Source organism: Kogia breviceps, chromosome 16 (assembly GCF_026419965.1).
Source record: "Kogia breviceps isolate mKogBre1 chromosome 16, mKogBre1 haplotype 1, whole genome shotgun sequence".
Taxonomy (NCBI): domain Eukaryota; kingdom Metazoa; phylum Chordata; class Mammalia; order Artiodactyla; family Physeteridae; genus Kogia; species Kogia breviceps.
Window position 1 is genome coordinate 65,688,524 of NC_081325.1, and position 22,408 is coordinate 65,710,931.

Below are 22,408 nucleotides of genomic sequence, written 5' to 3' on the forward strand. Positions count from 1 at the left end.
AAGAAAATGCTCTGAAGATAATAATTCATTGCCAATGTGGAAAAAAGGAGCATTGCATCCTGATTCGTCATATGAAACATTAGGAAAGAGAAAACAGTCTTTACAAAATATACTTCTATCTAGACTTTAGTTTCCAAAGCTAGTAATTAAACTAAGTTTATCTGGCTTACTGCAGAAACATGAAAGTAAATTTTTAAAGCCTTCTTCCTTAAAATGGAATGTAAATGTTTTGAGGCTCAAACCCTTTTGAAAAATGCAAACACTTAAATTTGCTGAAGGGATTAATAATTATCTACACTGATTTCATTCCCAATCCTTTATCTATTTCTGCTCTCATAGTAATGGTATTACCGTCCTTGTAGCTTTCCAAGCTAGGATACTTTCAGTCATCCTCAATTTCCTCCTCTCTCAGGCCTTCAGACTTAGTCACTAGATCCTGTTGATTCTACCTGTGAAATGTTTCTCAAATTTCTGCTCTTTTGTTCCACTACTGTTCCTTTTGTTTGTGTCTCAATTCTCTCTTGGACTATAGTATGTGCTTACTTAGTCTTTCACAGATTCCTTCAACAAATATTTACAGAGCACTCGTGGCTATGTGCTACCTGTGTTACTAAAACCACCACAGTTTTATCTCCTGTCCAGTCATAGCTGAGCTCCAGATCCTATATATACAGCCATTTATTTACTATCTCCACTTGGCCGTCTCATTAGTACTTTACACTTTACTTATCCAAAGCTGAGATTAGGATTCACCTCTCCGGAATCCCCAGCCTCCCAGCTGGTTTCTCCTTAATTTCTAGCCTTTCCGTAAATAGAATGTCAGCATTCTAGTAGCTCCAATGAAAAACCTCAGAATCGTCTCTGAGTCGCCCCTTGTCCACTCCCCCTTAACCAATCTATCAGCAAGTCCTATTGATTTGGTTTCCAGCATCCGTCTGGAATGCAGTCACTTTCTCCATCTGAAGCAAACCACCTGGTTCAAATCCAAGTACCATCACTCACTAGCTATGCGACCTTGGATAATTAATGTCTGCAAGTTTGGGTTTCAAATGCAAACCCATACTTTCTGAAGAAAAAATAGGTATCATTTCAAAAAAAATTCTAAATGTGTGGCTTTACCTATCAAGAACCAAAGTCTGAATAAGTGAGGGAAAAATGAGTGCTGATTTGGTCTCTTTATCTCCCCCAGATTGATTCATGTTGTTAGAGGAAAGAAAAGGGAGTTACTAGATTCTCAGTGGGAGCGGTAACGAGGCTTAGGGGGGTGTCTGGGCTTCTCACAAGGATGGGGAGAGTACTGCATTTATTTGGTGGTTGCAGTGATAGAACTGTCTTGCTTCCACATGACTTTTAAATATTCCACTACGTTCAGAAATCGGATTAGCCTTGATGTGTAGCATGACTTCAAGATAGAAAGTGTGTTATTTTGAGATAGTTGATATTATAGAGAAGTATTTTGACCCAACCTTGAAAAAGAAAACCTAGCTCATTTATGAAAACCATACTTCCCTATTTTCCTCACTCCCAAAATCTGCAGTTTGTCTTGGTGTATTATCTTTGCTTCTTTTTCTTATCATATGCATATTTATAAATCAGGACTGTTCTTACTTATTCTAACACTATCTTAAATTCTAGTATCCACTAACATCTCTGCTGTTTCAAATTCTTCTTGAAAGGGATGGCTTCTGATTTTACTTCTCTTGTATTCAAACAAGATATTTAAGAGACACAAGCATCTGACTACTTCTTTATGTTCTCTACTGTAGTCAGGGTCTGAGCATTTACATGTTAAAATATACAGTGTTCTATTATTAAGTACTTTCTTTTTGTATCTCAGCATTACAGTTAGAGCATTTTAGGTTAGTTTGGTTAATTATGGGTGTGGGTAGATTCTATTATCTATGATATTTAAGTTTGGATTATTAAAAAATATCTGTTCAATAGAAATGAGTGCTGGGTCTGGTGGGGTTGGAAACCACTGATTTAGATGCAAATGTGTCCCTGAGAAAAGGCCATAGAAGAGCCAAAGGGGCTGACAGACAGAAAGGGCCCCATAGTACGGTTGAGTAAGATGCAGATTGTGTGGGCCTGACAGCTGAGGTCATAAAAGGGCAGCAGGAGATCCAGCAGAAATCAAGACCTACACTTGGTCCAGGAGAGACTAACTATACATTGTCAGGAAAGGCTGTGGAAACAGGATGCTCCCCACAGACCGCATCTCCTGCAGCCAGTGTGAAGATGCTACATAAACTCCCTTAGCTCAGACCACCCTAGAGAGAGGCAAAGAGAAAGGGAAGTAGCTCACAAGGCCCAACTATTTTACCCTGCTTACATTTAAACCCTTGAGGGCAAAAATTATAGTCTCTAGTGCCCACTAAATTATCCCAAGTACCTAGAAGTACCTGGTAACATAGTAGGGGCTCAATAAATATCCTTGAAGTAAATGGATGGATCTTGTTTCCTTTTTCATGGTTTATTTTTCCACCGTTGGAATGTAAGCTACGCGAAGGCAGGAGCCTTATTGGTCTTGTTTAATGCGATATCCAAAGCACTCAGAAGAGCATCTGGTATACAGTAAGTGCTTATCAAGTTCTTGTTAAAGAATTAAGTGAGTATCTACTATGAAAAGACTATTGCATCTGCTTACACAATACTGACTTAATGAAGACATTGTGCATACAGGTAGCATAGCTTCCATTCATCATTTTTAGGCGGCTATCCGTGGTGGATGAAGAGTATCATACAATAAAGCAAAGAGTGAACTGTTCATATAAATAGAACTTTATGGGAAGCAGTATGTAGGATTATGGTTGCCCCAAAGTTATAATCATGTAGTGAACTGGAATACATTCAGTAAATATCACCATTCTTTCTGCAGTTTGCTCTGTCTATACAAACTCTTCTGCGTTAACTCCCTCTGGAAAAAGAAAGCTACTGCTTTGCTGGTTATTTGCAAAACTGCTTACCCTGGGGGGCTTTTTTTGGTTTGTTTGTTTACAAAAATGAAAAAAAAAAAGTCATTTCAGTGTATAAGAGCACTTTGTATACTTGAAGGAGAGATTTACGCTGCCAATGACTTACCCAATCTAATTTGTTTTTCATCTGTATTGAAGGGCATTCATATCCATGTACTCTTGTGTGCAAATGTAGGGGATCCGAACCTATTCTCCGTGATTGTTTGGATTGTTCATCTCTCCAGGGTTTCCTCAACATTCTCAAAGGCAGTTTCTGGCACCAAAGGGAACGTGGAGAAGTTGAGATGCAATTTCATCTCCCAACTGAACTTGATTAAATGGGGACTGTTCTAATCAAAAGTTCGAATCCTAGGGGAGTGCAATGTTGTTAATGCGTTTGAGAATATTTGAGAAGAACAGGGAGGAAGAGTACTAAAATTAAGGCAGAGAAGGAATCAGGCAAGAACGCAATTGTAGTACAGTTTATTAAGGCATAAAATTAGGTGAACAAATTGCTTCGCAGATAGTGTCAACCTCATCGCAAGACTGGCAAAGGAAGTGGAAGAAAGCTCTTTGAAAACATTATTTTTATTATTTTAATAATTTGTGTAGGAATCATAGTAGCTGCAATCTATTAGCCAGAAACAATTGCCAGCTGGTGTCATTGTGGAGTAACTGTAGTAAGCTGAATGCAAACATGTGTTTCCTTTTACCTGGAGAGCATTCAATTTTAGAAACTTTCTATTCATTTTCACCTGAACGTGAGGTCTGCCCTTGGAGATAAGGAAGCATGTGGATTGCGTGTGATTTAAGAGCTTTGATTAGGTTCCCACCAAGTTCCACAACTATAATAGGAAGAGCACACCTGAGGCAGGCCACACAACCAAAGTTACCTATCATTAAAAAAACGAATATTTGGGTATATCCCTGAATTATCGGCGTAATTGCTTGATTCTGTGAATTGCTTTCCTTGTGTTTACCTCAAGGAAATTATGGCATTCCATGAGTTATTTTACTGAAAGCAGAAACAGATCTTCTGGGACAATGTTCTTTGAAAAAAGTTAAAAGTCCACTTATTTATGGAAACATACATTTTGTTAGCAACATAGCTGTTATATTTGTTTGCTGTAATAGCTTCTCCTGAAATTCTTCTAAGTAATTTACAGTGTTATAATCATGTTAAGATTGTCACTGTCGGGCTTCCCTGGTGGCGCAGTGGTTGAGAATCCGCCTGCCGATGCAGGAGACACGGGTTCGTGCCCTGGTCCGGGAAGATCCCACATGCCGCGGAGCAACTAAGCCCGTGAGCCATGGTCGCTAGGCCTGCGCGTCCGGAGCCTGTGCTCCGCAACGGGAGAGGCCACAGCAGTGAGAGGCCCGCATACCGCAAAAAAAAAAAAAAAAAAAAAAAAAAAAGATTGTCACTGTCTTTCCCCTGTTTATCTGGAAAGTCACAGACTAGGTTCCAAAACGATACAGGATGTAGCGATTTCTCAGCTTTGCCTGTAAAGCCAGAGGGAGAGGGAAAATAATTTAATTGTTCTATTGCAATTCTGTGTCTCTTCCTGCCTCTTGACTCAAAGGATCTCAAGAGAGGAGAGGGGAAATTATGAGCTCTGTGTTGATGTTCATTGGATTTCTTAAATGGTGATTTGAATGTATTTCAGGGATGTAAGTGGTTTCTAATTGTCTCTGCTTTCACCTAGTTTTCCTTGGTTAAGTTTCCTCATCTTTGAAATGGGATATTATTCAGTTGGCCTTCTGTCTCCCAGGTTCTGCATCCACAGATTCAACCAAGGACAGAAAACATTTGAAAAACAATTCTGGAAATTTCCAAAAAGCAAAACTTGAATTTTCTGTGTGCCAGCAACTATTTACCTAGCATTTACATTGTATTAGGTTTTATAAGTAATCTAGAGCGATTTAAAGGTATATGGGAAGATGTGCGTAGGTTATATGCAACTACTACACCATTTTATATAAAGGACTTGAGCATCCCAGGATTTGGGAGAGGGATCTTAAAACCAACCCCTTTCCCCCCAGCCATAAAAAAGGGAGGACTGTACTTCTCTTATCTCCTTAGAGTGTTGTTCTGAGGAGCAAATGAGATAATGGCTAGGAAAGTGCTTTCCACTATACAAATTGCAGGCCAGTACTCAGGTTATACATTTGGGTAGCTAATGAGGTTGTATTTATCCATTTGATATCAAGTGATTTTATAGAAAACAAGAAACTTCTCAAAGTAATACAAAAAGGTATAATAGATTTTTACTTTGCTAAAAGCAAAGGCATATTTTAAAAAAAATAAGTAACAACATTAACTAGATGCATTCAGGAAATAATTGTTGGATTTTATTGGATTTTGTTCTATCACAGTTTCCTGCTTTGGAGAGTAATGTGATGCCATTAATAGGATTTTAAACTTTAAGTGAGAAAAAGAGAAATAGAATCAAGTAAGCTTTAAGGAAACTGATTTATCTTACCCAACACCTTTCTTACTAATATAGTCTCATACAGTTTCAGGAAGGACACGATGGTTGTTTATAGAGTTGAAAAGAGGAAAGGAAGCAGAGGAGGGAGGTTTTCTTAGAAGAATCCAAACTGCCTAGAACAATAAAAATAACTTCCTTTGGGCAAGCGTTAGCATCCTTGAAAGAAATCTGGATCTTACCTAATGGCTGTGGAGGGGACAGTCTGACATATGAAATAAATCAGCACAGTGATTTATGTATGTATGTATGTATGTATGTATGTATTTCCGAGACAAACACCGCACAGATCCATAAAGAGGCCAGGTGGGAAGCTGGATGCTACGAAGACTGGGATGCTGGGTGTGGGAAACTAGGACTGGCAGGGTACCCAGGAGAGACATGTTGACCTGAGTCAGGGAATCAAACTGCATTGTGTCCACCTTGAATACACTGCCACCAGGTCCAGGAATTGTGGAGAGGTAGTTACTCCGATTTTTTACTCCATTCATTATCTGAAGAAGAGAAACTGTTGTTAGAGATTTGTTTCTCAGAAAAATGCAAAATTTAGACGTTTGAAAAATAAAGTTAAAATCTGTATATAATCAAGAGCTTTTTAGCTTGTGAAATACAGGTAAGTAGAGGTCTTATCGTCCGCAATGGGGCGGGGAGAGGGGGTGAATCTCGCACGTCTAGGAGCTCTGCGTGTGTTAGTAGGATGAATTTTCCGAGGTGACCCCTAAACTTATGATCGAAGTGCTGCATGGTTGTGGGCTGGACTTATCTGGTACTGGAAGAAACGAAGTGTGCATCGAATACAGAGCCTGATAGACAGTAGGCGCCTCATGGGTAATCGATGAATGGATGCTGGTTGAATAAAGTTGTAGAGTTGTACACACCAAGTCTGTACGTGCGGAAGGACCGGAATAAAACTTGAGCACCAGTTACAACGTCTTGTGTCGAGATTAAAAGCAGTGTAGAGCCAATATCCCCTGTCGGCGAGGGACCAGCCAACTCCTGCAAAGTCCTAACCAGGTGAGTCAGCCCAGCAGTGGGCAGGTGTTATCCTTGCAGACAGACTGGCCAGATTTCTGGCCACTCTCAGATGGAGAAAGCTGCGGATTTGGAGGTCTCGGATCCGCGCCAGCGACGATCTCCTCGGATCCTCTCCTCGCCCCGCCTCTGCCTTTCTCCCGAATCTCTCCTGGCTCTAGGCTGAAGAGATTCCCACCCACAGTCGCCTGCTCCGAGCCCCGCGGAGCCGCGGACTCCTCCCCTGGAAACTCTTCGGGGGCTGGGGAAGGCTTTGGCGCATGCTCCGTACCTAGGGCAGGTTTTCGCTCCGGGTAGCAGGGCTCCTGTCACACCGGCTGGCGGGTTGTGGCGGCGCCAGCCAGTGTGTGCGAGTGTGTCTGCGTGCCCGCGCCTGGGCGGACCGACCCGGAGCAGCAGTGCGCCTCGCCCGGGGAGGCGGCTTTGCACCGGCGCCTCGTCCGCAGCCGCTGCGGGGCGGGGCGGGGCGGGGCGCTCCTCTGCTAACTTGGCGGCGGGCGCCGTCCGTCCTCGCGGCTCCGGCGCCTCGCGACCGGAGGGCAGAGGCGCCGGGCGCGCGTGCGGGGCGCAGGGCCCGCGGGCGGCCGGGCCGCGCCTTCGCCCTTGGCCGGAGCCCTGGTAGAGCCTCATGCAGCCCCCGAGCTCGCGGCCGCAGCTGCCCGGCTGCCGGGCTGCCCCGGGGCAGGTCCAGGACCCGAGCCGCGCTCCCCAGCGCCTGAGCGCCGGCGGCGGGGTGCCCCGCGCCGCCTGAGAGCGCGCGCCGCGCCCGGGCGGGAGCAGGGAGCCGGCAGAGCCGGGCGCCCCCGGGAGCGCAGGGCGCCCCACGCCGCAGCCGCCGCCCCGCTAGACTCGCAGGCCCGGCTCTGTCAGCCCCGGAGCGCCGGTGTGCCGCGGGGCCGCCAGCCAGCCGCACGCCTCGGCGTCAGGGGCATGGAGGAGCGGCGGGCTCGGAGCGGCGCCCCGGAGCCCCCGAAACTTCCGAGCGGGAGCCCGACAGCGTCGCTGCCGCCGCCGCGTAGCCTGCCGGCCTGAGAGCGGGACCATGGATGAAAGGTTCAACAAGTGGCTGATGACGCCGGTGCTCACACTTCTCTTCGTGGTCATCATGTACCAGTACGTGTCCCCCTCCTGCACCAGCTCCTGCGCCGACTTCGGGGAGCAGCCCCGCGCCGGGGAGGCCGGCCGGCCCGCCGCCCCGGGTCCCGCCCGCCCGGCACAGGCGCCGCTCGACGACTGGGAGCGACGGCCCCAGCTGCCCCCGCCACCCCGGGGGCCGCCCGAGGGGCCTCGGGGGGCCGCGGCGCCGGAGGACGAGGGCGAGGAGCCGGGGGACCCGGAGGAGGAGGAGGCAGAGGAGGAGGAGGAAGAGCCGGACCCCGAGGCCCCCGAGAACGGATCGCTGCCCCGGCTCGTGCCGCGCTCCAACTTCACCCTGAAGGACCTGACCCGCTTCGTGGATTTCAACATCAAGGGGCGCGACGTGATCGTGTTCCTGCACATCCAGAAGACCGGGGGCACCACGTTCGGGCGGCACCTGGTGAAGAACATCCGGCTGGAGCAGCCGTGCAGCTGCAAAGCCGGCCAGAAGAAGTGCACCTGCCACCGGCCCGGCAAGAAGGAGACGTGGCTCTTCTCCCGCTTCTCCACCGGCTGGAGCTGCGGGCTGCACGCCGACTGGACGGAGCTCACCAACTGTGTGCCGGCCATCATGGAGAAGAAAGACTGTCCCCGCAACCACAGCCATACCAGGTACTGTCCCCTGCCGCGTCTCGCTTCCTGCCAACTGCCACCCCCCTCCCAGCTCCCCCCACCCCGTCCCGACCCCGGCGGCCCCGCGCTCAGCGGGCGGCGTGCTGCTGGTTCCCCAGCATCTTCCAGCGGTTCGGCCAGAGGCTCTAGGGGAGGGATAAGGAACCTTTGGATGGTGCCCTGGCCTTGAACTCGCTCCCCACCTCACCCCCATCGATTCCCGCGCCCCCCCCTCCCCCAGAGGTGATGGGAGCCATCGTCGTGTGTGTGTCCTTCCTTCTGCCTGGCACGGTGTGGCCTCCCTCCCAGCCGATGCCCGGAGAACCGGGGAATGGCCAGGAGGCCTGGGTTAGACTGGCGAGGGCGAATCCTGTACCTAAGCGCTGTGAGTGGAAACTCAAACCCGCTAAAAGGCAGGAGGAGCTGGAGGTAGAGAGGCAGGGCAGGAGTTTTCCAGGCATGGGGAAGCCAGAGACGAGTCTAGTGGCTCTTGGGTGGCTGCTCTCCTGCTCAGGAAACAGTCCTCTTGATGCCACTTTGAAGACACACGTTCAAATTCCTGCTCTACCTCTGTAACCCTAATTCTGGAGATGGGCTTTGTTGCTGAGCAATGCCAGGGTTTGGACTCATGCTGTTCTCAGCAAGATTTCCACTCTCCCCCAGGCCGATCCATCCACTCATTCTGAAAGTATGTGTTAAATGCCTACTGTGTGCCTGGCAGTGTGGTAAACGCTAGGTGGATTCAAAGATTTAATAAGTAAGATCCCTTCCTTTCAGGATAGACTAGCTTCCTCTCCCACCCCCATCCACACCCGCTTTTAAATAGTAATGCTGCTGAGAATTAGGAAAGTTTGAAATCTTAATAGCCAATGAAACTGCATACCTTATTAACATCCTCTGAGAGAGGCATGGGCTTAAGAATCTTGCTTGAATGTTCTTTCTGCCCATTGCAATTTGAAGATTAATCTGACATGCTTGCTCGAGGGACTGAAATATTAAAAGCTTGGAATACTAGTTTATTGAGGTTTTTGTCTCAAAGGTTTCAAACAATTTTGTGCAAGGAAATAGGACTTTAAAAACTCAAGCTCAGTATGTTGATATCAGATAGCTTTTTGCACCTGACATTATGGAAAAGCTTCATTTACTGGAAGCTACCCAGGTTCTGGAACTCACCACCACTGAAGCATCTAATTCTACTTCATTTCTCCAAGAATGAGCAAAATTTCATTATGGGATTTTTTTTTTTCACTCTGGCAGTTTTTCAAATACTTTCTCTCCTCCCTGCTCCTTTCCCTGTTTAATGGAAATTGCTTAGAATAAGAAACTGGTTGGACTTGGAATGAATGCATTAGGCTCCTTCCTTAGTACGTTTTAAGGACCTTTTACTTTTAAAGATTTCTAATTGTGTAGTGTTTTAGATCCTGCCCTTCTATTTTAGCTTAAGACAATTTTTCAGTTGATAATTACTTACAAACTTTCTACCAAAAGACATTATTATTTCATGAGAGAGAGTCTCTGCTACATTTCACCCAAAATTGTACTTTTTGTATTTACACCTTTATGTGTTAATTCCTAAATGACCCCAAAGAGTTTACTAGTCGGATTCACAGCTTCCATTTCACTTAAATTAGAGACTGATTATCACATAGAAACATCTAGTGATTCTTCAGTAGGGACTGGCATTATTTTCTATCAATGTATATAAAACTGTTAGTGAATAGATGAAGATTTTAGAGGAATTAGAGATTATGGAATCTAAAAATAATTGGATTTTTGCTTAGTGATGAAATGCTGCTGCTGCTACAGACCCTGCGCAGATTACAGCAGTGAGGTCGTACTTCTGTAGGAAATACTCACTATCTCTCTACTGTGTGATGTAGGAAAATGCCACCTTGGCTATTTGAACATATGGTTTCTATTGCACAGTCAAGTGCTTTTCTTTGTTTAGTGATGGACTCATTTCTCTCAGAATCAGAAGTTATCAGATAATCGCCTGCACTGGTTTGCTTTAAAAAAATTTTTTTAAAATTTTGTGGTAGTATTTTTTTGGTACCATTTTTTATAATCCTTCCTCCTCTTTGTCCTCACCCTCTCTTTCTTTCCTGGTATTCTCAATTACTTTTCTTCTCTGGATGCTTTAGGAAGGAATAGCTATGTGGTTTAGGTGAAGTGCCCTGCATCAAAAGCGATAGGGAAAAAGTTGAAGAGATGTTCAGCTGCACCTTCCTCACAGAGAAGATTGAATTAGTTGTCTGTCCTGAGAATGTCTGTGTACAGCATTCTACAGTCAACTAGATTAGCTTCGATAATGGAGGGTCCATTTCCACAATGCAAAATGGCAGATAATCTATTGCTACGTAATGGGAACAAGGTTCTACTTCAAATAGGGCTGACTCTGAGCAAAATCAAGAAGTAGATCATGCTGACTTTGGTGCCCTAGTCTCTTTGCTTTTGGTTCCCCCAAGGTCCCCTCCTTCCCCACTTCTCACAGGGATCATTGTCCTTGTGGGTCATGTTATATGTAAGAGCAAGGATTGTCGAGTCCGATGGACATGGCTCTTGTGCTTACCAGCTGGGTAAGTAAGTAAGTTGCTCTTTCTGAGCCTCAGATTCTTCATCTTTAAATATGGATAATATCGGTACTTTCCTCTTAGAGGTGTTATGAGAATTAAATGAGCAAACACATGTAAAATACTTGGTATAGTATCTGTGCATAGTATAATATGCTGCTACACAGCACTCAATACTTACTATGCAGGTATATAGTAATACTTAAATATTAGTTGCTAATTGTAACAGCAGTATTTCCCCTAATCAAGGCCTTCTTTCACGAAAGGATGTGAGGTCAGTTCCTTAGAGCAGCTCAGTGTAAATGGGTCACCTTAATTCGTAGAGATGCCATTTTATGATTATTTGTATGGAGACAGAATTCTAAGTTCAAAACATGAAGCAATAAATTGAAAATTACGGATGGCCGTTTGGGCATCAGTCATTGCAGAGGACAGGATGGGAAACAGGGGTGGGAGGACACAGTATAATTGAGTACACATTCTGTTGGTGACAAGAAAAACTGGTTGGAATGGTGAGAGAGGAGTTGGGAACATCTAGGACCAAAGGCAGAAGCGGGGAGCCAACTCTGGAAGGAGATTTGTGGTAGAGTGGAAGGAACTGTCATATGGGTTATAAGGGGCCAGGAAGGGGCGAGGTTCTGGGGCTGGCAGTTTGGGTCCAGTACAGAGGGCATTTCTGACCACAGAAACTGGTTAGAATAAGATAGGAAGCTAAGAGGAAGAGGGCTTATCTGAATGACCTCTTTTATCATATTAGTGATGATTTCTTCCCATTCTTTTTCTCTCTTTTCTCTATTATTTATTTGGTAGGATATTCTTTCTCATTATCTTCATATTTCCTTCATTATTGCAGTATGTTTCCCCTTTTTGTCTGCATACCCAGGTCTTTGGAAGACTCTTCTTTACCATTGTTGAGTGTGGATAAAATCGTAGCATTTTATGGCTAAAAAAGACTGAAGAGATAATCTAGTTCCATAATTTATATGGCAAATGGGTTATCTCATACTAAGGAGGTGAACTATGTCTAAAGTTTCCCCAGGGAACTCATGTCTTCATTTTGATAATTTATATTCAACGTTTTGCCTACTGTTTCTTCTGTTCACTATGACATCTACAGTGGAGAGTGTTTTAAGCACCTACTGTGTGCTATGACAACTACAGTGGAGAGTGTTTTAAGCACCTACTGTGTGCTATGACAACTACAGTGGAGAGCGTTTTAAGCACCTACTGTGTGCTATGACAATTACAGTGGATAGCGTTTTAAGCACCTACTGTGTGCTATGACAACTACAGTGGATAGCGTTTTAAGCACCTACTGTGTGCTATGACAACTATAATGGAGAGTGTTTTAAGCACCTACTGTGTGCACCTACTGTGTGATAAGTCTAGGAATACAGTTTTGAACAAATAGTGTCAGCCCTACGAGCTTGGGCCATTAGGCAAGATGGACCTTGATCTTCTTCAATAAGTGGGTATTGCTCTCATTCTTAAAATGATGGAAAGAGATTCCATCCATACCTTTTGTAGGGTAGGATGGCAATTGTTTCCTTTTATGACCACATTCTATTGGTCCTGTTAGAGTGCTTGGAATCTTATGAACATTGTATTAGGTAGGACCCTCTGTGTTGCAGATGATACAAACCTGACTCAAGCTCAATTCAGGCAGAGGGGAATTATTGACTTAATAACCAGAACACAGGAAAGATAGGGGTGGAGTTGGTTTTAAGAACAGTTGGAACTGGAGATGTGGGAACTTTCTCCCCACACTGCTTTTCATATTGAACTCATTATATCAAATTGGCTTATTCCATGAAATGAGTAAATGGCTATCAAATCTAATAGTTCTACCAGCTAAGATGAAAGCAGGTCTTCTCTGGGTTCCAATTTAAAAGCTTGGGGAATGACTCAGATTAGTCCAGCTTGGAACTTGTGTCCGTTCTTTCAGCCAATCAATGTGGCCAGGGAAATGAGGGTCTCTGACCCACTTTGTATCACAGAACCACCCCATCAGTAGTGTGTATCTGTGTGTGTATCACAAGAAGGAGAGCTAGCATACAGCTTCTGGAAGACCACTGGGTTCTGGATAGTCCTTGTAATTGTGTCGATTATAGTTGTAAATAAGCCTTCAGATCTCTTTTAAAAAACTTTTAAGAAAAATTTTGAGTCAAGCTACTACTCCAGTTCATTCGCAGCATCTGGAAATCACGTCATATGAGGAGTAATTGAAGGAGCTGGTAATATTTAATATGAAAATGGGGAAAAATAGGAGACACATAAAAATTGCTTTCAAATACTCAAAGAAGGAAGATGTAGAAGGTGCAGGAGATTTGTTCTATCTAACGTCTGATGTTGTAGAAGGAATTTCTTCCTGGGGAAGGGCTTAGCCTGTGTGGCCTTTTATTTTAAGGTTCTGTGTTCTAATCTAGGCTGAGTTCACAGTATCTTTCTTCTCCTCTTTCTTGCCCTGTACAGAGAAAACAAAACAACCTCCATCACACACACACACAAGGATTATAAATGAACTAGTTAATTCTCAAAGATGTGTAAGCATTTCTACCAAGGAAACTTTTAGTATTGCACAGTCTGATGGTATAGACTATTTTACACTTTCAAGGCCAAAAGCAATAAATAGGTCCTGTATACTAGAACGTCTGCTTCTTCATAATAAGTATAAAAAGGTAAGGTGAGAAAATATAACACAACTTGCTGCAAAAAAGCCATAACCACTTTGGAACAGCATCTGGTTATTGTTTTTCCTTTAGACAGCAGGCTAAAATATATAAGGAGGCTGCAGAGCTCTGTTTCAAGGCTATCTAGAATATTATGGCCCATGCTGCTTTCTAAGGGATAATCTTTTTGATGTCTCTTCTAATTAGAAATGTGGAACTGCAAAGAAGGTTAATTTTCGCCATCAGGTTTGCGTGCAGTATAAAACCAAGGAGATAAGAGATTACTCTGTCTATATGCCATATCCACTTATATGTTCATTACAGGGTCTCTTAAAGTATTGCTTCTGGTTCAAACGACTGATATTTGCTATAAATCAGAAGGAGGTTGAACTAAACCCATTCAGTTTTTTTATTTTTTTGAGTTGTGAAGATAAAACTGGAAGTGGTAAATGGTAAGAGGTGATTTATTTTTCTGCATTTTTCTTGCTGGTTACCTTGGGATTTTTGAAAGGGTTGACTTCAGAGAAATATAAGTGTTCATGTAATAATTGGAAGGCAGGTAAATTTAGCCACTAGTGAAATGGATTTGCTTGATCTTAGACTCTTATTATTTCCCAAAGCTAATTATTATCGTCTCATTTTGACTAAGGACAATCAGAAGCTTATGCCATTTGAAAGTTATTTATGCTTGATAATGAATTAAACAGGTTTAATTGAGACTGGCAAATCCTAATGTGATTTTAAGAGTCATGAAATAAATTATTAGGCCAAGAAATAGGTTTAGTATGAAAACAAGTAAATGCGGAACCCAAATTAATATTGTGCAGTAATCAATTATCTTGTTTTCGAGTTTGTTAAATTATGGATATCATAGTTAAGTCTCTGTTGATTTTAATTGGCTAATATAACCTTGTTTTAATTATAGCTAAGCATTTGACTATGTGTTGGGAATTATCCTAAATACTTGTTGAACCTAGACAAGTGTTATTTGTTTATATCTTCCTCTAGCAAATACAGTTATTCAGTAAACATATGTAAAGTTCCCAGTACAGAGACTGACCTATAGATGTTCAATCAATGTGGGCTAAAAATATGCTCTATGATCTAGATTACTTTTAAAAAATATCGGCATAACTTGACAAGACTTTGGTTCTTTGAAAGATGGGATTATCAGACATTTGGTGTCATCCCTCTCTTCTTTTGTCATGCAATTTCGAATTGTTAATAATCGCCTTTCATAATTAACAAGATGTCTACTCCCCTTGTTCGCTAGAAGAAGAGTCAAAGTAAGTATCAGGACCAAGGCTTATTAGAACATTCTAGGAGCTTCTCTTCGTACGCCACAGATGAGACATTCATTTGGGTACAAACAGATGTTCTTGCCTCTTGGGAAGGTTAATCTCATCATTCATTCTCACTTCAGGGAAAAATCAGCCTAAACCAAGAGAACTCTGACGTAGGATGGGAGGATAAGAAAAGTACCAGTAACGTAGACTCTGGATTATTACTGGTGAAAGCCTGATGGTCAAGGCGGTTGTGGTTAAGGATTGTGATATTGGAGAGCAGTGGAAGGAGACCCTGAGTAAGGAAAAAGGTCCTCAACAGAAATTGGAGAAAATGACAAATATATCAGCCCCTGAATATTCCTGAAAATCGTGCTGATGCCCAGTTTGTGAATGTGATTAGGGTCATGTTTACAGCATGGGCTGTGAAGTCAACGTAGCTCGATTTTAATCCAGTTCAACCACTTGCTGTCACATAACCCTGAATAAGTCAGTTACCTGCTCTGTACTTCAGTTTCCTTCTCTGAAAAATGGGAGGAGTAATAGTACTGTCTCATGGTGAGTGCTAAGAATGCATGTGGCACTCTTCATGCATTGGCACAGACAAAGTCACTATTTTAATTCTCTCATGGGAGTTGTCTTACACAGCTGCGTTGTTTCGTGTGAAAATAAAATGATATGTGAAGCTGTGCTGCCCTCTTTGAATCTGGAACTTTTCATCCTGAACAATGCAAAAATGAACTTGCAAGGTGTGATGCAAAAGAAAAGCCATAAATGATAAAAGTAGATGTTAATTCTCGGGATACCATGGGCACTCAAGGGGCACTTAATTAATGCTGTGAATAGAAACTTGCATTCTTTCTTTTCTTCAGCATGTCATTTTATTTTTTATGGGATATTAATGAAACAGCAACAAAAATGTTTAAACACATACAATTAAATTCATAAATGGAGCAATCCTGCAGTGAAATTGAATTAGTCGCCTGTGGGCACATAAATAGTTGTAGTTCATTGCTATTATTAATATAGTACCACGCTTTATTGGTAAGTACTGGGTCATTTATTGTCAGAAGCTTGCATTTAACACCGTATGTTCACCGTTGCCCCTGCATTCTATTTTTTTTTTTATAAACATAAGAGGGTAGAAAAGCTAAGCACCTTGATGTCCTCCATATTTATTTATTATATTTTACAGAGTATTTCTTTCAAAGAATTTAAGGTTATGGATGTATAACTATAAACCTGGATGATAGCTTCTGTATTTTGTGGACTTTAATTAGGAACTTGTAGAATTGTATAGATTTACTTAAAAAAATGAAAACATAGACCCAGAAGGAAAAGTAAACATGACTTGAAACATAGGTATGTGGTAACTTGGCCTGTGTGTGGAAATCTGCAGGTAGGATCCATATAACACAGTAAAGAACAAGGTGACATGTCAAGGAAGAGAGAACAGACAGTGATAATGCAGAGAGTAAATTAGAAGGACGCTACGGAGGAGGGAGAGGAGAAGGACAAAAGTAGTCAAGGTGAAGAATGAAATCCTTAAAGAACTGAATCAGAAAGATGGTGATATTGAGAGTTGAGGTCAGAAATGCATCTTGTATGCAATGGTTTGTCTCATTAGTACATTTATGGGAAGTCATCACCTATCTAAGAGGCTATCTGATTCGCAGTGCTGGTGTATTTGAATGTGGCTGATGTTCTTTTATTTACTTATGCATTATTCTTCTGTATCAGGTTGCCGTTTCAAACATTAGTAGCTGTATTGTAGGTCCTGGCAGCCAACAGAGGTACCCTGTGGTGTTGCCGGTGGACTAGTTACAGAGGTGTGGACCAAGTAAGGGCACCGACATTGGACGTGAGGTTCCTTACAACTAGTAACAAGGGAAGCAGTTAGCCACCCTGGGCATGAAGTGGTGGAACCAGGCAGGCAGTGTCAGCATCCCATGTCTGCAGGCACCTGACAGGAGCTACAGCTTGGGAGGTAGGAAGGGCTTCTCCATGGGAGCTGTTTGTAGAAGGCAGCCATTGCCAGCAGTAAGGAGCTGAGGGGGGTGGGGGGAAGGAAATATCTTGACTCCTTTCTCCTCCCACCTGTCCGTCTCCTCCCATCGTCTCCCAGTGGCTGGATTTACCTGGAAGCTAAAGGACAAGCGAGCTCCTCATTCCCCAGGCCTCACCAAGGCAGAGAAAGGTGGAGAATGGATGTGGAGTTGCAGGGGTAGAAGGGAGAAACATGGAGAAGAACTTGCACAGTGACTTAAAATAGTTTGAAGTTTCTTCTAATTCATTTTATGAATGCCCAATTCAATTCTACATATGAGACTCAGAACAAATACCCTTTCTTTTAGTACCTGTACCACATATTTTCTGTATGGACCATTAGTCTCCATCCAAAGAAGGGTGGATGCAGCGAAGGACACTCAGCAGTGGAGCCGTCACCATAACAAGGGACTTTTCACTGAGTAATAAAAATGATCTTAGATTTGGGTGTTTTGTCCCCGTAGTGCTCTAGAATTGACTGGTGATCGTGACACATTTGGACAGTTGGATCTGTATTATGATACAGAGTGGATAATATACATTTTATCAATATATTATATCTGTGTGAGAGGTACTTTATAAATTTGAAGTTATATAACAATATTAGTTGACATGACAAAATAATTTGCAAAACTGGCTCTAGTTTGCAAAAGCATATTCGCGAGATGAGATGCTTTCTGTTGCTTAGATTTTCTTCCAAGAACATTAAGCACATTAAAAGTTATATTAATGTGGCTTTAAGCCACTGAAGGTAACAGGTGAGGGAAGAAAAAAATTATATCACACTTGAAACTATTCTAATGTTTTTCGTTTTAATTTTAAAGGACTTTTGAAACACTATTTCCATCTTTATTTGGGGGGGGATAGGATGTGCTTGAAAGTATATATTCATGCAACTCTGTATAAAACATTATGAACCTGGAATCTCCTAATATTAGATACTGAAAAATAGTTAAGTGAAGTTGGTATCTGAGAAAACTCCGATAGAAAAGATAAGAAAAGAACCATCGATTCACTGCTTTAATTTCTAGAGTCAAAACGCACCGAGCGAGATACTATTCAACATATGAATGACAAAAGCAATTTTCGGTGCAATGTCTGTACCTAGAACATCCCTTGGGATTGGTGCACATGCGTTAAACTCATTTCTCCCATCTGTAGGAGGGGATTTTGAGTTTCTGGGAACACCGTCATCCATGAAGAACACACCAACCTCCATCCTCTTTCACAACCCTTCTTATGCACAATACTTTTTTGTTGTTCTCTGGGACAGCATTTTGTGACAAGGTTAAAGTCAGCAATAGTGTGTAAACAGGAGGCTCATCTTCAGACCCTTACCTCCGTATGAAAGTTACTTGCTGCGAGAAAATGGCCTTCGGGAATTGTTTTCTGCTGGCTATGGAAGTTATTAGCAACAAGGAACCTGCACTCTGTTCAAATGGATCTAAGTCCATTAACTTAAAGATTCTGGGAGAGGTTTCAGAGAATGTTTTCTTTCCCATGTGGCTTCAGCAAATTTGTCATTGTGTCTTTCATATAAGCCGTGAAAGAGGTGGATTAATGGATTGTTCTATTTCTGATATTTCTATTTATAACCATTGGTATCAGTACTTCTCTTGATAAATAACTATTGAAAGTGTTCTGTATAAAAACGTTGGTCAACACAGAGGAACTTAGCTACATTGGAAGTGTCACATTTATTACGGGATGCATTTTTAGACTAAAAATATTTGTCCGCTATCCTGGTCCATTCTTCGTCTTTTAAATTCAGACTTAAGCCTACCATACACCACGGTAGATAAATTTCTTTTCTTTGAAAGTTTTATTCTCCTAGTTCCTTCTATGTGCTGTAAAGAATAACTAAGGTAATGAAAAAATCAATATTGTGTGTAAATTATTTAGGCTTTACTATCATTGTAATTTTCTCTTCAACACTTATTGATCAGCAACAATTCATTTGTTAATTTCTTCCTAATAAGATGTTCATTGTATTCGGCCTGTGGTAGTGCTGTCCCTGCACTTTCACAAATAAGTCATGAATTACTAATGATACATGGGACGAGTTAACCTGCTCGTGAGTGCTGTGAGACGGAAAACAGGCAAGGGCAGTCATTTGAGATGCTGTCCTATAGAAACCCTGTGTAGCCAGACAACTGCTGATAACTAAATGAGCAGACTCTTGCAGGATATTAATTTGTACTTCAAAACTTAATGTGAACCTATTTTTCCAGGTAAAAAATGGTCTTAGCATTGGCTGATTCTGTCTCAACAGCATTTTCTAGATCTAGTAAAGCATAGAGGCAAAGAACCTAATTTCTGAAACCCAGCTTCGGGTTTAAGTCCTGACTCTACCATGTATTACTATGTGACCTCGCACACATTGAGTGCATTCTCCAAGGTCTCAGTTCTCGATCTGTAAAATGGTGATAAAACATTCCTCCCTGGTGTTAGTGTGGCTGTGCAACCTTGGGGACTTCCCTGGTGAAATCTGAAGGTGGCTCCGTACACAGAGGGCAGGGAGGGACGCAAGAAAGACGCAGGTCAGTCCAAGTGCGTGGGTGGCAGGTGTAAGAAACAAGGGAACTTACACATGAAGGTAGACCTCCGCACCCACCTGCTAGAATCTTAGGAGTTTATATAGGGGTTTTAACGAGGTTCAGGCATGTAGGCTGTCCAGATGGTCTCAGCAGCACCCTGTTCTCTCAAAGCTATGTTCTTGAAACAGCTTCTAGTGTGGGAATGGTAGATGAAGCATTCATTCCAAGGACAGGGGAGTGGGGCAGGAGCCTCCGATTGCCCGAGTCCGCTTCTGGGGCAGCCAGCTGTTGCATCCTTTAGATGACCTCCTTCAAGGATTAGCGATGAAGATCATATGAGTTAATGCACACAAACAATTATGTGTGCATGTGTTTCTTTTTAAATTCAATTTTAACTCCCTCCATGATTCTCTTGTTTGGGGGAATATAATAGTACTCTGAATGTGTTGGTTATTAAATGCCATTTTGACTGTTGTCCATTGGATTACTTTAGGGGAGTGGAAAACATCTGAGACCTTTTGGAAACCCGAAGAGATTCAAGTCCAAGAAGTCAAACTGCCAAAATTCATGGCAAAGAGAACATTTGCATCAGTGAATTTGGACCAGGGAGGCAGATTGGTATCCATCCTGTAAAGAGCTCTAAAGTTTTGATCAAGCAACCAGGGTTTGAATCTAGGCTTCCTCATTGATTTGTTTACTTGTTTATTGTGTGGCTTTCCTGCCAAAATTTAAGTTTCCTGAAGATGGTAACTGTTTTGTTTCCTTCTGCATCCTCAGTGCCTAGAATAGTACCTGGTACATAATGGCTGTCAAATAAATGAATAAATGAAAACAAGCATAAATAAATTTACAAATTTATTGGACAATTTGGATAAGAATATATGTCCTATCTCTTTTTTTAGAGTTGTTGTGGATTAAGGAAATGACTGTGAAGGCACTTCGTAAAGTATATTAAGTACAATACAAATTTAAATTTACATTGACAGTGAGAATTTTTTTGACATAGAATGGAAAAGGAAGGGAAGTTGGATTTTGAAAGTGCAATGCATAGATAATTCACCTTTTATAGAGATCTTCAAAAATGGGGAATGACAAAGATGCAGTTGAAAAATATGCAGAATACACATTCAGCTCAACAACTTGTTAAAGTAATGAGCAGTTTCTTTTAGAACAGGGCATAATATATCTTAAAAGACTTGTCAAAATGTATGTCAAAATGTAAGTCTTTTCCTTAGACCATCAGGAGACCTTTTTCTCCAGGGATTTGGCACAGATCAAGGTATGAAAGTTTTCTTTCTTTTCCATTGCTTTACCCTTTTGGGAAAGTTATCCAGGAGTTAATATTGTAAATTTTGTATTCATACTTTTTCATTATTTTCATAGGATGGCTATAAATTATAGCTATCAGTTAATAATATGTCATGACAGTGAGCTCAGAATGTAACTCTTCTTCATTTGCTCTGATTTAGGATGCGATAATCCACTGAGCTCTTCACTACATAACTTGATTTTGCGGCTAATTATGAAAAAAGAACAGAAAGTAAAATCCTCCTGAGTCTAGAGTTTGCATTATAATACATATCTGTTAGGAGAATATTTTTCCTTGGTAATGAGTTAGTTTTTATACATGAGGCAATGCCTGGCCACTTCCAGGAGGATATATACATTAGCATGGGCAGAGACCTAGAAGCACACATAGCTCCTGGGCTAGGGTGGAGTCTTGGAATAAGACTTTCCATTCGGTAAACCTATGGACGACCGTGAGAGGTGTGATGGCTGTAGTCAGAGTCCTCAGAAGAACTGAGGACGTCGTTTTCATTTATTGAACTCTCCTTAATCTTCACAGCAACCCTAGGAGACATAGAGAAGTATCTCCATTTTAAAGGTGAAGAATCTGAATATATTTATTAGGATGCCATCAGCTGCATTTAGCAAAAACTCAAATTCAAATTGCCTTATTAAGCCATTTAAAATCTCATAACAAGCCCAGAGGGAATTGGTTGATTCTGTCTTAATAACATTTTCCAGACCCAGGTCAGCAAAAACATAGATCCTGAAGCCCAACTATAGGTTAAATCCCAACTCTACCATGTATTACTAGGAGACTTTGCACAAATTGCTAAATTCTTCAGGTTTTTCATTGTGTAAAACAGTAATAAAAGCATTCCTGCCAGGTATTAGTGATGAGGATCGTATGAGTTAATGCACACAGACATTTAGGAGAATAGCTGAAAGCATAGTAAACACCTATTAAATGTTAGCTACTGTTATTTTACTGAGGACCCAGGTGGTTTTACATCTTTACTCTGCCACCCTGAGCTTGCTGACTTGGGCCATAGGATGCCTCCTTTCCTTGCCAAATGAACAATGACTACAGTGGAAAGGGTCACATTCCCATCTGGAAACCAATCACTGGCAATAGGAATGGACCCTCCAGGATTTGTCCCTGAATATGGGGATAGGATTGCCCTCCGAGTCACATGTAGACAGCAGAACAAGATGGGGGCTCTCCCAGCAAGGGAAAGGAGGGAGGATATTGGAGAGGCTACCAGTAGCATCTCCATCCTGTCCTAGAAAGTCACATGGGATTAAATATTAAAGCTAGACTTCCAATCCAGGTCTCACTTCCAAGTTCTAGCCTGTCGAGTATTCTAACCTATGTCTTCCTAAAAGTGTTGCATTTCTATGATTGGTTCAAGAACTAGGATTATTTATTGACTTTTTTTTTTTCATCCTCTTGTTGGTTCAGTCAACTTCAACATACATTTGTTGAGTATCTACTATGTATCAATCACACTACAGTTTTAGGGAAATCAGAGGGAGAAGAAATAGTAATTATTGCTGACACATTTTGACCGCTTACTCTGCTCTAGGCAAAGTGCTTTATGCATGTAAGTACCTGCATTAAGTAGGTACTGCTGTCATCTCCATTGTACAGATGAGAAGATGAAATTCAGGGATAGTAAGTGACTTGTCCATGGTTGCAGAACTAATCACTGGTGGAGCAGTCAGGTATTTTAACCCAGGCGTATCTGATTTTAGGATCATCTCTCTTATCCCTAGGTTGTGCTGATACTGT

At 42.1% G+C, this 22,408-nt stretch overlaps 1 protein-coding gene across 1 annotated transcript in view; it reads left to right on the top strand.

Annotated features, from left to right (window-relative positions):
* Positions 1 to 7,287: 7,287 nt before the first annotated feature.
* The window catches only part of HS6ST3 (heparan sulfate 6-O-sulfotransferase 3), a 677,449-nt gene continuing 662,328 nt past the window's right edge, over positions 7,288 to 22,408 (top strand). Inside the window, exon 1 of the mRNA XM_059041568.2 lies at positions 7,288 to 8,224. Within this exon, the coding sequence (XP_058897551.1) occupies positions 7,518 to 8,224 (707 nt within the window). The 5' untranslated portion in view covers positions 7,288 to 7,517. The remainder of the gene's footprint in view (positions 8,225 to 22,408) is intronic.